The sequence below is a fragment of the Watersipora subatra genome, chromosome 3, assembly GCF_963576615.1.
Source record: "Watersipora subatra chromosome 3, tzWatSuba1.1, whole genome shotgun sequence".
NCBI lineage: Eukaryota > Metazoa > Bryozoa > Gymnolaemata > Cheilostomatida > Watersiporidae > Watersipora > Watersipora subatra.
Genome location: NC_088710.1, coordinates 64,861,696 through 64,876,767, shown reverse-complemented (window position 1 = coordinate 64,876,767; position 15,072 = coordinate 64,861,696). Strand labels below are relative to the sequence as shown.

The 15,072-nt window shown below is 37.3% G+C and overlaps 2 protein-coding genes across 2 annotated transcripts in view; one reads left to right on the top strand and one right to left on the bottom strand.

The window, feature by feature from the left end:
• The window catches only part of LOC137391968 (acylamino-acid-releasing enzyme-like), a 34,293-nt gene extending 25,088 nt beyond the window's left edge, over window positions 1-9,205 (bottom strand). The window contains exon 1 of the mRNA XM_068078546.1: window positions 9,071-9,205. Coding sequence (XP_067934647.1) covers window positions 9,071-9,085 — 15 coding nt within the window. The 5' untranslated portion in view covers window positions 9,086-9,205. The remainder of the gene's footprint in view (window positions 1-9,070) is intronic.
• Window positions 9,206-9,361: 156 nt separating this feature from the next.
• Window positions 9,362-14,640, top strand: LOC137390167 (neuferricin-like). The gene is made up of 5 exons (XM_068076447.1): window positions 9,362-9,859; window positions 9,967-10,107; window positions 11,264-11,447; window positions 13,655-13,875; window positions 14,386-14,640. Exons 1-4 carry the CDS (start codon window positions 9,508-9,510, stop codon window positions 13,860-13,862), a joined length of 885 nt encoding a protein of 294 aa, XP_067932548.1. The 5' UTR covers window positions 9,362-9,507; the 3' UTR covers window positions 13,863-13,875; window positions 14,386-14,640.
• The last annotated feature ends 432 nt before the right edge of the window (window positions 14,641-15,072 follow it).

The following is a 15,072-nucleotide window of genomic DNA, read 5'->3' as shown; positions in this document are numbered from 1 at the left end:
ATTGGAGAAATCTTGAAAAGGATTAGGCAATTTACATGTGTTTTACTGTTCTTATAACGTAAAATCCCTAAAACGTAAAGGTTCCTCGGACCGGATTATTTACGCTGGAGCGCCTATAATTGTAGCATACAGAAACCTGCTTCAATAGCCTACAGAATATTTAGAAATACAGATAATTCAAGCTCTATACTTTGAAGTTTTAACCTGAGCAGTACTGCTGGAGTTTAAACACTGCAATTTCCAAGATGAAATGTTTTGTTTGAGAAAGGATTTTAAAACTTGGTCTAATGTCATTTTCGCAACATGAAAATTTTGACACTTTTTAACAGTTACTATCTCTAAAGAGAAATAGAGTGAGCAAAAATAGATGGTGATAGAATTAGGGATATTTTCAGTAAGACCGGAGTTATATTGACAACAATGATCATGCGATTGACAAGTACGCTTGTACTGATCATGAGAGAACATAAATATTCAGCAGTTGCATAGAATATTTACTGTAAGACCTTGAAAGTTTATTTGAACCCCAGGCCTAAGAGAATGGTTGAAGGGTTGAAAAATACAGGGCTAACCTTTAATTGAACACTACACTTCAATTGAAAAGTATATTGTGAAATTTGTAAATTAAGGAGCTGAAATACGTCAAAATTATAAACATCAATGCTTGCAGTAAATCTGATTCATCTCTAAGACAGTCATTAATTAGGCGCATAAGCAGAAATAATGTCGAAAAAGAGACAAGCAAAAACTAGTGAGCCCTGTATTCAATCTGATCAATTTTTTATTCCAAAGTTTGTGAGTCAAATAGCAGTATATTCGGACTAGGAGTGCCGTGTGAGAGGTCAGTGCAAAGTAATTCTGTAAAGTATAAAAGACTAGAATGACATAACTTATCATGTATTGCTTTTCTTGTGTGAACTCATCCGTATTGATCGATATGTTACATGCTAGCTGCCTATAGTCAAACTCCCACATACAATCACCTCTACAAAGTAATTTCTCGACATAAAATTTGAGCATAAGTGTTTCGACATAAAAAGCCTTAAAATATGGTTTAGCCAGGAAAAATTTAAAAAACTTTTTAGAAATTAAAAATAAAATGAAAAATTTGTAATTCTAATCAAATCTAGACCACATGTAGTGTAAATTAAAGTAAGTAACACAACATATTTTTATCATTACTACCTAACTTTTTAAGATGGAGTAGCCGGAAAACTTTTTTCTACTGTTCTTACTTTTTTCTAATGTTATTACTTATTTTGTTTTTAAATATAATCTAGGTTTTTAAATTTTACTTTTACAATTTCATATAATGCATTTTTATTTTAATGCTACATATGACTGCTCGAAATATTTATCATTATTTTTTAGAGAACTGTAATAAATTAAGTAAAGAACAATGGATTATTATTCATGGTTATTTGTCCTAACATATAACGATTTTAACATAAAGAATGCATGAAGTAAATATTGGAATGGATCAACTTCATATGTCAAAATCTGACTGTATTTTTAAATTATATGTTAATTGTACAGCCTACATAAGGGTGAAGAGTGTAATGTTTGTCAATGCTGGCCAGTCACTCAACATAACATTCATATAACATAATATGGCATCAAGATTCACCCAAAACCTAACACTTTATGAATACTGCGAATGCACGTATTCTTAAAAACTTGAAACTCTGTGTGTACTGCGAATTTGTATGAAGTTGATACTGTGGATCAACTGACACTGCAGGTCTTCCAAGACTCTGTACTGCATCCTATAAAATTGTCAGATGCTGTTTTTATTAAGCTCATGAATTTGTGCTGTAACTCCAATATCGTTTCGGAGTAGGAAGTCAGGCATGTAGAATGTATTGCCTATTGCCTATGTAGAATGTACAGCCTATTGCAATGCTTACATTACGTCATGCTTGATGCAATGACTTTGTGTTAGACCATGTACATGGACTATTCAGTTGACCCAGTGAGAGGCAAGTGGAATGTCAAGAAGACCTCTCAGTGTACTGTGTGGTGTGACGCCAGCAACTTGGCTCTCGGAGTGTCTCTGGTGGTAGATGGTTACACTGTTGAGGATGCAGCATGGCTACGTAAAGAGGATGATGGTGCTCATATAAATGTTGCTGAGCTAGAAGCTGCATTGAAAGGAATCAATCTAGCGCTGAAGTGGAAAATGACCAATGTGCAAGTGATCACAGATTCAGCTACTGTTTATGGGTGGATAAATTCAGTGATAGAAGATACCAAAAGGCCTAAGGTTCCTGGTCTCAGTGAGTTGATCATTCGACGTAGACTTGGAATTATTGGTCAGCTGATTGATGAATATGGGTTAACACTAATGATCAAACTTGTTCCATCAAGTGAGAACAAGTCGGATGTCCTAACCAGAGTACCGAAAAAATGGCTACAAGTTGTTGCATGCTCAGGGGTTGTACTTTCTAACGCAGATGAGATAGAAGACGTAAAGAAAGTTCATCAAGACCACCACTTTAGTGTCAGCAAAACACTGTACTTGGCACAAAAAAGGCTTGGACGAACAATCAAGAAAGACATAGTTGAGCAAGTAGTGAAAACTTCTCTTATTTGTAACAGTGTAGACCCTCATCCAATCAAATGGGATCATGGTCAGCTGAACGTAGCAAATGTATGGGAGCACCTTGCATCAGATATCACTCATGTGAACGGTCGACCTTACCTGACTATTATTGATTGTGGGCCTAGCAGGTTTTCTCTTTGGTTCAAACTGGCTAAAGAAACATCAGTTATAATATAATATAGAATGTACAGCCTATTGCAATGCTTACATTACGTCATGCTTGATGCAATGACTTTGTGTTAGACAATGTACATGGACTATTCAGTTGCATTTTGGATTTGAATAAAAGTACTAGTGATCTGTTGCTTACTGAGTGTTTGATAAATACCACAAGGCATTATTACCCTTAAAATGAAATTAGGGTCTTTGTATTATATTCTCATTAGCATGATATATTAAAACAATGTTAGATTCTCATTTCAACTATATACAACATGTTCATTGTGATCAATTTGTTTGCCTCCCGGAACTCATACTCAAGTTTTACTGCAGCTGTAAAGTATTTTACATCTGGACACCAGTGAGTAGCCTACTTATCAAGGTGCATTTATGATTGTTTCCTAAGGGGCACAACCCTGGAATTTTTAAAGCTTTCTGATTTGAAAACATTTCTAATACTAAACCTTTGCTTGCTTGATGGGACAACTGTAAAAATGAAATGAAAGATTTTGCCAGCTAGTTAGGTCATTCTCACTATCAATGATACGTTGCAACAAAGGTTTATTATTATTAATAGTCATACCTGCCAACTCTCACGCATTGGGCGTGAGACTCACACAATCACCCCAAAGAAAAAATGAAAATGCGTGAGAAATGCGTGAGATTTTTGCCCCAATTTCCACAATTTTATATATACTATTATTGATACGTCAATTGCCCCAAAACCAAATCTCACACATTGCCCCACTCTTGGGCTGGCAGGTCTGTTTATAGTGAACACAGCACCTAACTATTGAGTCATCTAGGAGTAACTTGAGATGCCAATGACCATAGGAAAGCTAAATACTTTTACACATACGCATAGCCTGTTAGAAAATATTGACTCATACTAGAATTCGTCAGAGAATCCATCGATTGAGCAACACGAACAGACCTGCCAACCCAAGAGTGGGGCCATGCGTGAGATTTGGTTTTGGGGCAATTGATGTATCAATGATAGTATATACAAAATTATGGAAATTGGGGCAAAAATCTCACGCATTTCCAGTTTTTCTTTGGGGTGATTGCGTGAGTCTCACGCCCAATGCGTGAGAGTTGGCAGGTGTTATATTTAGATTACGTTTAGTTAGTTTCGCTTTCAGTTAAATTCGGAAATACGTATGTGCGTGACATGCGCAAAGCACTCATGAAAACTCGTGCTAGATAACTGGTTGTCCTTTTAGCATGCTTCTGTTATTAACAAATATATAACCAATCAATAACATCTAACAAGCTAACATATAACATGGTGTCAGGGCACTGAACCCAAGGCAAGAATTGCTGTGTCGACTAGGCAACCCTGATTGTCTAGACACAGCACGGAGGCTATTGAGCTAAGTATTCCGGTGATATGGTGTATATTGTGAAGCTGAGAAGGGCTATTATAGGCGCAGACAGAAAGAATTTACCCGTCTATTTCGCGATCAATGATATATCATTGTGACAATCCAAATCTATGCTGATGTTTAGTTCCTTGGCTTATAGATACATTATATTTAGTAAATATTTTATTTGTGTTATTGGCAAGCTTATATTTTTGCGTTTTATTGCAAGGGCTTTGCAAACATGTCGGAAGACGCACAAACTGACACACCAGCGGCACAACAGCCTAGAGTGCCTCCACTGAGAATTAAAGTTGACAATCCTAAGTCTCTTGATTTTGCTAACGCTGCTACTGAATGGTCTGACTGGCTCAGACGCTTCAAGAGGTTTTGCAATATAAGTGGATTGGCATATCAAAGCAATGAAGTGCAGGTTGACACTCTTTTGTACATTATGGGGCGAGAGAGTGATGACATATATGATCAGTTGGAGTTTGATGAAGAAGAAGAGAGGACACTTGATGTTGTTACAGAAGCTTTTACTCAGTACTTTCAGCCACGAAGGAATGTTTTGCACTATAGAACTCAATTTTATCAACGTAAACAAGGCGCTGATGAAAGTGCTGAAGAGTACATTAGGGCCATACATGCATTGGCATCTAAATGTAGATTTAGCACCGGGCTTACACAAACTGACATGGTCAAAGATAGGCTCCTTTCTGGAATGATAGATACATCATTGAGCTCTGAACTTCAACTTAATGAGGATGTTTCACTAGCCACAGTCACCTCTAAAATGAGAGCTAAAGAAACTATTTCAATGCAAATGCAAAATGAAACTAAAGTAGCTGCTGTTAAGCTAGGTTCATCAAAGTCAAAATTCAATAAAGCAGGCGTTTCTAAACAGGCAGGAGGCATAATACGTGATTGCCGATACTGTGGTAGATCACATGCTCCTCGTTCATGTCCCGCGTTTGGTAAAAATTGTAAACTGTGTGAAAAACCCAATCATTTTGCAGCTGTTTGCAAGCAGAAGCTCCGACAAACCGATGAGGTGACTGTAGACAGAGAAAATTCCGAATATTCAGATCAATTTTTTATACAGTCTAGTGATACGGTACATGCTATTGAACAGAGTTCTAATAGGAGTGTATTTGTCGATGGTTTTTTGCTAGATGATGGTTGTGATGTCTCTAGTGTTGATAGTGAATGGCTAATCGAGCTTGTGTGTAATGGAAATGACATTTTGATGACCAAAGTTGATACTGGTGCACAAACTAATGTTATACCGTACGCTGAGCTTCAGAGAATCTCACCAAAGGCTTCCATTACACCTAGTTTAACCCGTTTGACTGCATACTCGGGTCATGCGCTGCCCGTTATAGGAGTGGCGCGTATTGAGCTTTGTTACAATGGAAAATCTTATACAATACCATTTCATGTGCTAGAACAGGGGTTAAAAGCAAAAACTTTGCTAGGCTTTCCTTCAATCAAACAACTAGGGTTACTAGGGGCTGCAGTATCACTAGTTAACAAAGATGACCCAGACTGTCACAAATCAGAGATAGCAAACCGGTTCCCAGAAGTGTTTACAGGGCTAGGCAAGTTACGCACTATTCACAAAATCAGGCTCAAGCCAAATGCTGTACCTCATGCTTGCTCACCTAGGACTGTGCCTTATGCCATAAGAGACAAACTCAAAAATGAACTTGACAGATTAGTTTCTTTAGATGTTGTTGCTAAAACGGATGAAGCAAGTGAGTGGTTAAATCACATAGTGCCTGTGCTTAAACCAGATGGGTCATTGAGGATTTGTTTAGATCCGCAAGATTTGAATAGGGCAACAGTGCGTGATAGGTACACACTTCCAAAAGTGTCGGACATATATGCTAGACTGTCTGGCTCCAAAGTATTCTCGACGCTAGATGCGAGCTCAGGCTTTCATCAAATACCTATTGATGAAGAGTCATCTATACTTACAACTTTCCTGACACCTTTTGGGAAATACAGGTATAAACGCCTCCCTTTTGGAGTTACAAGTGCTCCTGAATTCTTTCATAAGACCATGGTCGAGATGGTAGGCGATATATCTGGAGTAGAGATCTATATGGATGACATGCTGGTACATGCACCTACTAAGGAGTTGCATGATACCATATTGAGTCAAGTACTAACTAGATTAAAGAAAACTGGTCTTAAGCTAAACCTGAAGAAGTGTCATTTCAGTAAACATGCTGTTCAATTTCTAGGCCACACAGTGTCAAAAGACGGCATCAATCCATCACCTGCCAAGGTAAAGGCTATACAAGAAGCAGTTGCACCCAGTAATAAAGGTGAGGTAAGGTCACTTCTTGGCTTGGTGACCTACTTAGCCAAGTTTTGTTCCAACTTGTCAGAGGTGACTAAACCTCTAAGAGAGTTAACTAGAAACAATGTGGAATTTCACTGGGATAAGGCTCAACAGGAGGCTTTCAAAAATGTGAAAAGTATGGTCAGTAAGGCACCAACTTTGGCTCATTTTGATCCCACAAAAGCTGTGGTTGTCAATGTTGATGCCAGCTCCCATAGTCTGGGAGCAGTTTTGACTCAAGAGGGCAAACCCATAGAGTTTGCTGCTCAATCACTAACACCGACACAGACTCTTTATGCTCAAATAGAAAAGGAACTATTAGCCATTCAGTTTGGGCTGACTCATTTCCACCAGTATGTCTATGGTCGTACTGTACAGGTTGAATCAGACCATATGCCTTTGGTAAATATTACCAAGAAGCCTCTACATGATCTGACGCCTCGCATGCAGAGAATGAAAATGCGAATGCAGCACTATGACTACGAAGTAGTTCATGTACCAGGCAAATTTATGTACATGTCGGACTATCTATCACGTTCATACCCTGTAAATACCATAGTGGAAGATTTGAACATAGACGATCCCCTACCTGAAATCTGTGCAGTCATTCTCAGAACTGACACTGATGTAAATAACTATAGTGAGTCGACTGTAAAAGATACTACTCTACAAGTAGTCTTAAGATACACACAGAATGGTTGGCCAAAGCAGAGAAGGCAGTGCCATCCACTGGCAAAATCATTCTGGCAATATCGCAACCAGATAAGTGTTCTTGACAATCTCTTATTCTATGAAGATCGTCTGATAGTTCCTTATGAGAAGCAGTCTAGGCTTATTGATCAGCTACATGAAAGTCATCAGGGCATAATAAAAACCCAGCAGCGAGCTCGTACTGCTTTGTTTTGGCCCGGTATGAGTAGACAGATTGAAGATCGAGTTGCTGGGTGTGACATATGCAAACTACATGACAGAGCTCAGGTGAATGCACCCCTAACTCCAAGTGAAATTCCCACACATCCATGGCAAGTCATTGGAAGTGATATGTTTCAGTTCAAGGATGCTCATTATCTCATTACTGTAGACTACTACTCTAAGTGGATTAGTGTGTCTAAGCCCTGTGATACAACTAGCAAAAGTGTTGTACAAGAGTTTCAGAAACTGTTTGCTGATTTTGGTTGTCCTCTCACTATAAAGTCTGACAATGGTCCTCAGTACTCCAGTCATGAGTTTAGAGAATTCACAAAACAGCTAGGTATTACTCATGTAACATCATCTCCAGGTTATCCCAGATCAAATGGTCAAGTAGAGCGCATGGTTCAAACCGTCAAGCGTCTGATGATCAAAGCTGATGAGGATGGCAAGTGTTTCTGGCGGTCTTTGCAGATGCTCAGAAACACTCCTTTGGCAGCAGATTTGCCATCTCCAGCTCAACTTCTGCAAGGCAGAAGTCTCTTTGATGGTATTCCAGTAAAAGGACATTGTTTGTTTCCTAGAGCTTACGACAGGAAATACATTCATGCCAAACTGTCATCTCGACAAGAAGTCATGAAAGCAAACCATGACGTGAAAGTCTGCAAGGAAAGACCTGTTTTGAAACCAGGTCAACCAGTTAGGTTTCATGGTCAGGATGGCAAGTGGCATAAAGCTACAGTGATAGATCATCACCTACACGACAGGTCTTATGTCATTCAAAATCATGCAACAGGACATGAGCTACGACGGAATCGTCAGCACCTACGACCAGATTTTACTAAGCCAGGTGCGAGCAGACAGATCTCACAACCTGTGACTATGACAGACAATACTTTACCTGCAAATACCTACTCTGACATTGTATCAAAACCTGTAGGAAAACACACTAGTGATACAGCATCAAGTCCCCCTATGGTTTTAAATGTACCACTGGTTGGCACACCTATCAAGCAGCCTGTTGATTCAAGTGCTAGTCACATGGAAAAATCCATTCCTGTTACGACCCCGGCCTTACGTACTCGTTCTGGTAGAACTGTGGTGAGACCTCTGAGGTATCGTGAGTGACAATTTTCTTCAGTATCTAGTACCTTATTTTATCATGTCTGTACTCTTGTTTTCTCACATTTGCTGCTTTTAGTTCGTTGCTTTCTTACTGCCTCTGTTTGTTCTACAGAAAGGGAGATGTTATATTTAGATTACGTTTAGTTAGTTTCGCTTTCAGTTAAGTTCGGAAATACGTATGTGCGTGACATGCGCAAAGCACTCATGAAAACTCGTGCTAGATAACTGGTTGTCCTTTTAGCATGCTTCTGTTATTAACAAATATATAACCAATCAATAACATCTAACAAGCTAACATATAACAGCAGGTATGAACACGAATTCATGTTTAAAAAACAGTCTGCAACTTCAAAATACTGTATATTTGTTTTGTGGATGTATTCCAATGTTACCAATATATTGTTGTCCACGATCCCCCCGATAGTTTGCAGAACCGTTATGACCGGGTGCACGATCACGCACCACCAGCTGATTCAAAGTAATATTATGAATTAACACAGTAGGCTACTGATCCGTATCATCGATCAACAAGTTGTGCTAACTTGTGAAACTCTGAAATCCTACCTCAGCAGATGACATTTTACTGCTCAGGCTAAACAAAGTGGGCTGATGCAGTCGAAGTTATATGCCTCGCTTCGGCTTTGAGCTTTGCAAAATAAAATGTGTATAGCACTGCAGTACTGTAGTTCTAAACACGTGCCGAGGGTAGCATGAAATGTCTCGGACTGCGGGCATAACGCGCAGTGTCGTATAGGGAGTATTGTCAGTGTCGTTCCTATACGAAACTGGCAACGCGTGGGTCGGCAGACAACCCGTCGAACGACAACCTGTCATCAACCGTAACATTCGAGTACTCGTTTAGATACAAAAAGGTTCTTGAGTCTATAGTTTGACCCGTTTCAGGTCGGGCGGAATTTTATATAGCCGTACAGACTATACTGGTGCACAGCTGCTCCAACTGTTCCTGAGAAGTATCTTTTACAACCCGTGCATGTTAAGTCATGGGGACGCTTTCTTTTACGCTTAGTATAGCGTTTGTAGCATGCATTGTTATGTGCAGTTTACAATATTCTACAGAAGTGTCAGAAGTAATAAACCATTATTTGCCATCACCCGTTTCACTGCTATTACATAACGCTTGGAGCAGTTTTGGAAAAGCGTTAGCTAGCTTTGGAATCGCGTCATTATCATCTGGTAATGGAAATCAAGGAAGTTCAAAATCAATTTTAACCAAAGACGAATTGCAGGGCTTTAAACATAAATACCTTGCTATCGTTGGAGAAATATTTGATGTCACAAAAGGGAAAGGCTCTACGTACTATGAAAAAGAAGGCCACTACAATTTTTTTACAGGTAAATTAATACTATTACTACTTTTCTTTTTCAGTTCTTTCGTTACATAACGAAACTATTGTTTAAACTTACGGCTCTCAGACGAGAAATTAATTTGTGTTTTGAAGGTATAGATGGAACAAAGGCATTTGTAACTGGAGACTTTACAGAAAATGGTTTGACTGATGACATCACAGGTCTTGATCCCTCGGGCATTCGCTCTCTCGAGGATTGGAGGTTGATGTACCATAAAGAATATAAATACATAGGTTAGACAGGGTGCTTAGTTTTAAGTCACTTTGCTTTATATAAAGTAATTAGAAAAGTGTTTTCGCTGATGTATGTTCTAAAAAATGATACCTGTTTGTTTTAAGAAGTTAACATTAAAATTATTTGCTGATCTATTATCTTGAGCTATGGCATTAAAAGATAAACGTTGTCTTGATGAATGCACATAGGTATAACAAATTCTCCATAGTAGAACTAATGATGCGAGTGTATATATATTAGTTGTCCTCTGCATCCAAAGATCACTTTTGATGAATCTTTTTAATCTGATGTATGATTTACCCAACAAGAAGTTGTATTCTCAGTCAGATATTGACTGATAATTAACCAGTAATTATCTTATTATTCAGAAGGAATTATCAACCATATTGCACCCCGTCCTCTAAGTATCCCTAATTTGTTGGCAATAGGGCCTCGCTCGCCTCAAGGAAATTGACTATCTCTCAGCCAGGTCTCCGAAAGCAGGCTATAGACTTCAAATTTTTACCAAATGTTGGTTGAATTTTTTCAGCTGCACAATATTTAGCTGGACAATAATTTTTTTCAACAAGTCTGTCGATTGACTCACATTCTTGCACGTGGCATTCTGGCTATTTTTAAACTATATGCACACCTTGCTGTCAAAAAGCAAGGCACCTCTGTTCCAATATTAGATGAGCGAATAATTGAACAAGAAATATGTGTCCTAGGTGTCAACGGTGTGTAAGGCAAAATCTCACTCAAGCCAGTTTGCATAATACACTGTTGACACCTTCAACACATATATATATCTGTTGGCACAGAAATATATCTATCTATTATCTTTGGACACATATATATATACATACATATATATATGGTATGTGCCATCAAGCTGCAAACGAAGCAGTTTCTGCTACATTTTAAACAGTAGCGTTAACTTATTCTCCATTAGACATTTTATATTCTGTGTACAGGCAAGCGAAACTGTGTAGAATTCCTTAAAAAGTATATAGGTACCCTTTTTATTATTGTGAACAAGCAGTTTTTTCTTTAATATTTTGTAACCATATATGATGGGTAAATAACACATTTAGATGATACTTCTAGCTTATAAAACTATTATCTATCTTTTATAAAACTATCCAATATTAATATTATGGATGACTTTATTTCTAGGCAAACTGATTGGTCGGTTTTATGATGCTAATGGAAAAGAAACTGAACAAATGCTTAAATATAAAGCAATGCTAAAAGAAGGTGCTGCTAAAAAGCAGGCAGAAGAGGAGATCAAAAAGTTATACCCACCGTGTAACTCAGAATTTAAAAACCAAGCTTCACGTGTGTGGTGCTCAGACCGGAGGTAATGTCATTGAACCTTTGATAGTAGTTTGTGTCATATACAGATGGGTCATTTGGTATTTGTGTGCATTGTATTTGAATATTGTATTGTGTTATGTTAGGATTTGCATTCAATTATATTAGTGTAGGACTCATTACTCACAACAATTCTTAATCTATCAAACATTTTGGTGACTCCACCAATTATTATAAATAAACTAGCTTATAGTAACAAAACTAAAACAATTTCATCCAATCTTCATCTGCTTAACTTAAAAGAAAACAAATTATTCTTTATATCAGCTCATCGTTGCTTTTTGAAAAACACTATCTGGCAGCCAACCCACCTGAAAAATTTATTTTACACTTAACACAACAGCAAAAAGACTACAGTTGCAATTATTCACGATAAATCATTATTTAAAGATTAACTCACAGCATTTTAAAATTTAATTTATTTGTAACAATTTAATCATGTTATTTTGTTTTTCATCAATGATTTTGAGTTGTACATCAAACACCAGTTTTGGAGACACAAACATTCGAGAGGCAAGGTCATGGCTATAGTGTGAGGAAACAATGTTTTTAATAAAACAAAGACAAGAATTAGCAATGTCAATGCTGCAGACTAACCAAATCATAAAGAATAGTTAAATTACAATATGTTAGTTTACTGTCACCTGTACGTATTTTTTAAAAATAATTAATAGTATCTGATCAGCTTATCAATAAACTACATGTAAGTGTTTAAAATACTCAGTAAAAGTAAGATTACCACTAGTAACACTTATTCAGCACTGTTATATATTATAGTCTATAGTTTAGACTTTAGAGTACGGTGATTAATGTACTGCTTTGGGACATCTATTTCCTGCGCATGCTGAGCAAGGCCAACACGGGTTGTAGAATTGCCAACAAAAGTCTGTATCACTTATGTCCAGAATTGGTTTTGTGTTGCGGTTATAGAATTGCACCAATCAGCTTGCACGTCTCATCCTGTGGATTACGCTAGCACTAAATTCCTCATTTAAACAAACTAAAAAAAATTCATAAAAAATAGCTATATTCAAAAGTCAACCTTGAAAAACCTTTTAATTCTTGCTCTGTTTTTATGAATAAGGACAATTTTTAGATATTCAGCTCAAAACTGAGTGTAATATAAATATTCAGCTGTTTTTAATCCGTTTTCTAAACATTGCCAGTCTTTTCCATTTTGTGACATGAAAATGTTGATAAAACCTGGTATTTGGTCAAAATTACACAAAACATATTGAGTCCCCAATTGTTAGTGCTATGTACTAGCGATAATGCAGTAGGTTTATGAGCGGTTTCTCCCTGTTAGTAAACCTTGTGTCAGTTTGTTTAAGCAGTAGAAAGCCTTGTTAAGCAACTTGGCTAGACAATGAGCCCAGTGCTCACACTGTTATATACGCCTCGTTTAGTCCTGTAGTACTTTACTCAGCTAAGATACGGCAGAAGTAGCTATAGTGTTATACACACTGTGCACTCCTTAGTTTGGTAACCGTTAAGAAAGTGAACGTTTAACTTTTCATATCTTTCTATTGAATATTCAATCAGGCAAGATCATTAGCACAAAGCATATCACATACCGCTTCTATGTGATTGATAGTTGATCTCCCATCACTTTAGTCAGGATTAAAATAGTTTGCAAGGAATTCGTGTTTATAAATGAGAGTGCAGATTAAATAGACTAGTACCCTGGAAGTTTAGTGTTCCATGAGAGATCATCAGGTGTAATAACTATACGTACAATTATTCTCAAAATTTAGTGGGCCGTTGATTGGTGCTGTTATTAGAAAGTCTGGAAAGTGGTAAGTTCGAATCCTGTATGATGCAAACTTTTTTCTGATTTTCAGCCGTGGTTTTGTACGGGCGCGGCTCCTATTATAGTTACAATTACTCAAGTCCAGGTTGATCATTAGTTGGACTGTATTGGCAAGTTGCTGCGAAAATCTATCAAGTTTTTGTTTGACTCATCGTGCATGTTGCATGAGGGTTTTCAGTGCTGTGAAACAGTTACGTATAATATATCTGGCACTACTTGTAGCTATAGACACATGGTTCCTCGCATACCACAACAGTTGATCATCTGATATGGTTGTAGAGATCCAAGTCTGTTTCTCGTTGGCTGAGTAGAACTACGGCTAGTAAGTTGTCAAGTCTAAGCTAGTAGTAGTCATTTAAGTTACTTGTGGTATCACGTTACAGCGGAGGAATACAGAGAGCCTGGATAGGGGTGCCAAGAAAATTGTTCACCGGTAGTTCTGGTGAGTTTCGTTGCGCTTGCATTCGTACAACTGGGCCACCTTCCTCTAACCTCGATAGTACGACGCATAATAACAAAGGAGATCTGGATAATCCAAACTTGAGAGAGTATGACAACTGTGATCCTGCTTCACACACATGTCCCCTCTAGTTGTCCTTGTCAGGTGGGTGTCCTATAGTTATAGTAGCTGTGTATCGATAGTCCTGATGTAGTAGTACTGAATATATGGTGGTAGTAGTAATATATTATAGTAGTACTGAGTATATGGTGATAGTAGTAATATATTAATAGTAGTACTGGGTATATAGTGGTAGTAGTAATATATAGTAGTACTGAATATATGGTGGTGGTAGTAGTAATATATAGCAGTACTGGGTATATAGTGGTAGTAGTAATATATGGCAGTCTAAGTAAAACAAAATTGCAATTTCAGCCAGATACTTTCTTTACATTGTCTAGATATGAATTACCGTAACATTTGTAAATGTCATCAGTTTCATCTTGACATCAAATGTCTAGTTTAGTTATCACATGTTATTTGATCCCTTAATGCTTGTTCCTAAATTTAGACCTAGCTCTCATACCTCCCTGGTTTGGCCAGGTATTCTGCGTATTAAAACTTGCACTGCACCTGTTGAATATGACTCATAATAATTACTATGGTTTCTTGTAGGCTCAAAGCAAACATGGTGAAACAAGCTACGGAAACAAGCTATAATTATTGCTACATTATTTGGCTGTATTCTTGACAGTGTGATATATCGTAGCAAGCACCTTCTTTACTTATCTGACACACATTGACAGTGATCAATACATTCCTAGTCATATAGTCTTTATTATAAGTTTTCTTTTGATATTTGTTTACTTGTTTGTTCCAAATCAACTTGAAAATATAGTTGACTTAATAAAGAGGATAATCATATCTTATTAAGAATATTCTAGATTTTTGTGCCAAGTCTTAAAATTGCCGTAGTGTGATACCAGTTACATCATAAATTTATGAATTACCATAATGTAATAACGGTAAATCGAAGCTTGTGGACCATGAAACAATTTAAAGATGAACTTAAACTAAATTTTAGTTGATTTTATCAGAATCATTGACATGTTTCTATCATTTGCAATTGTTTTTGATGTAGGAGGTGATCTGACAGCCAGTATGTTTCAAGATTAAAATCGGCAAAACTTGATTGAGGCAAAAATGCTCAGATCAAGCGAAAATGCAATTATGATGTCTATGCAGTGTAGTTAGAAAATGACGTACAGAATAACACTGTCCAACGCTGCAACCTAAATGCAATAGCCAACATCAACGATAGCAACTAGTGATGTAATTTCACTCGTATGTTTCTTCTGAGTT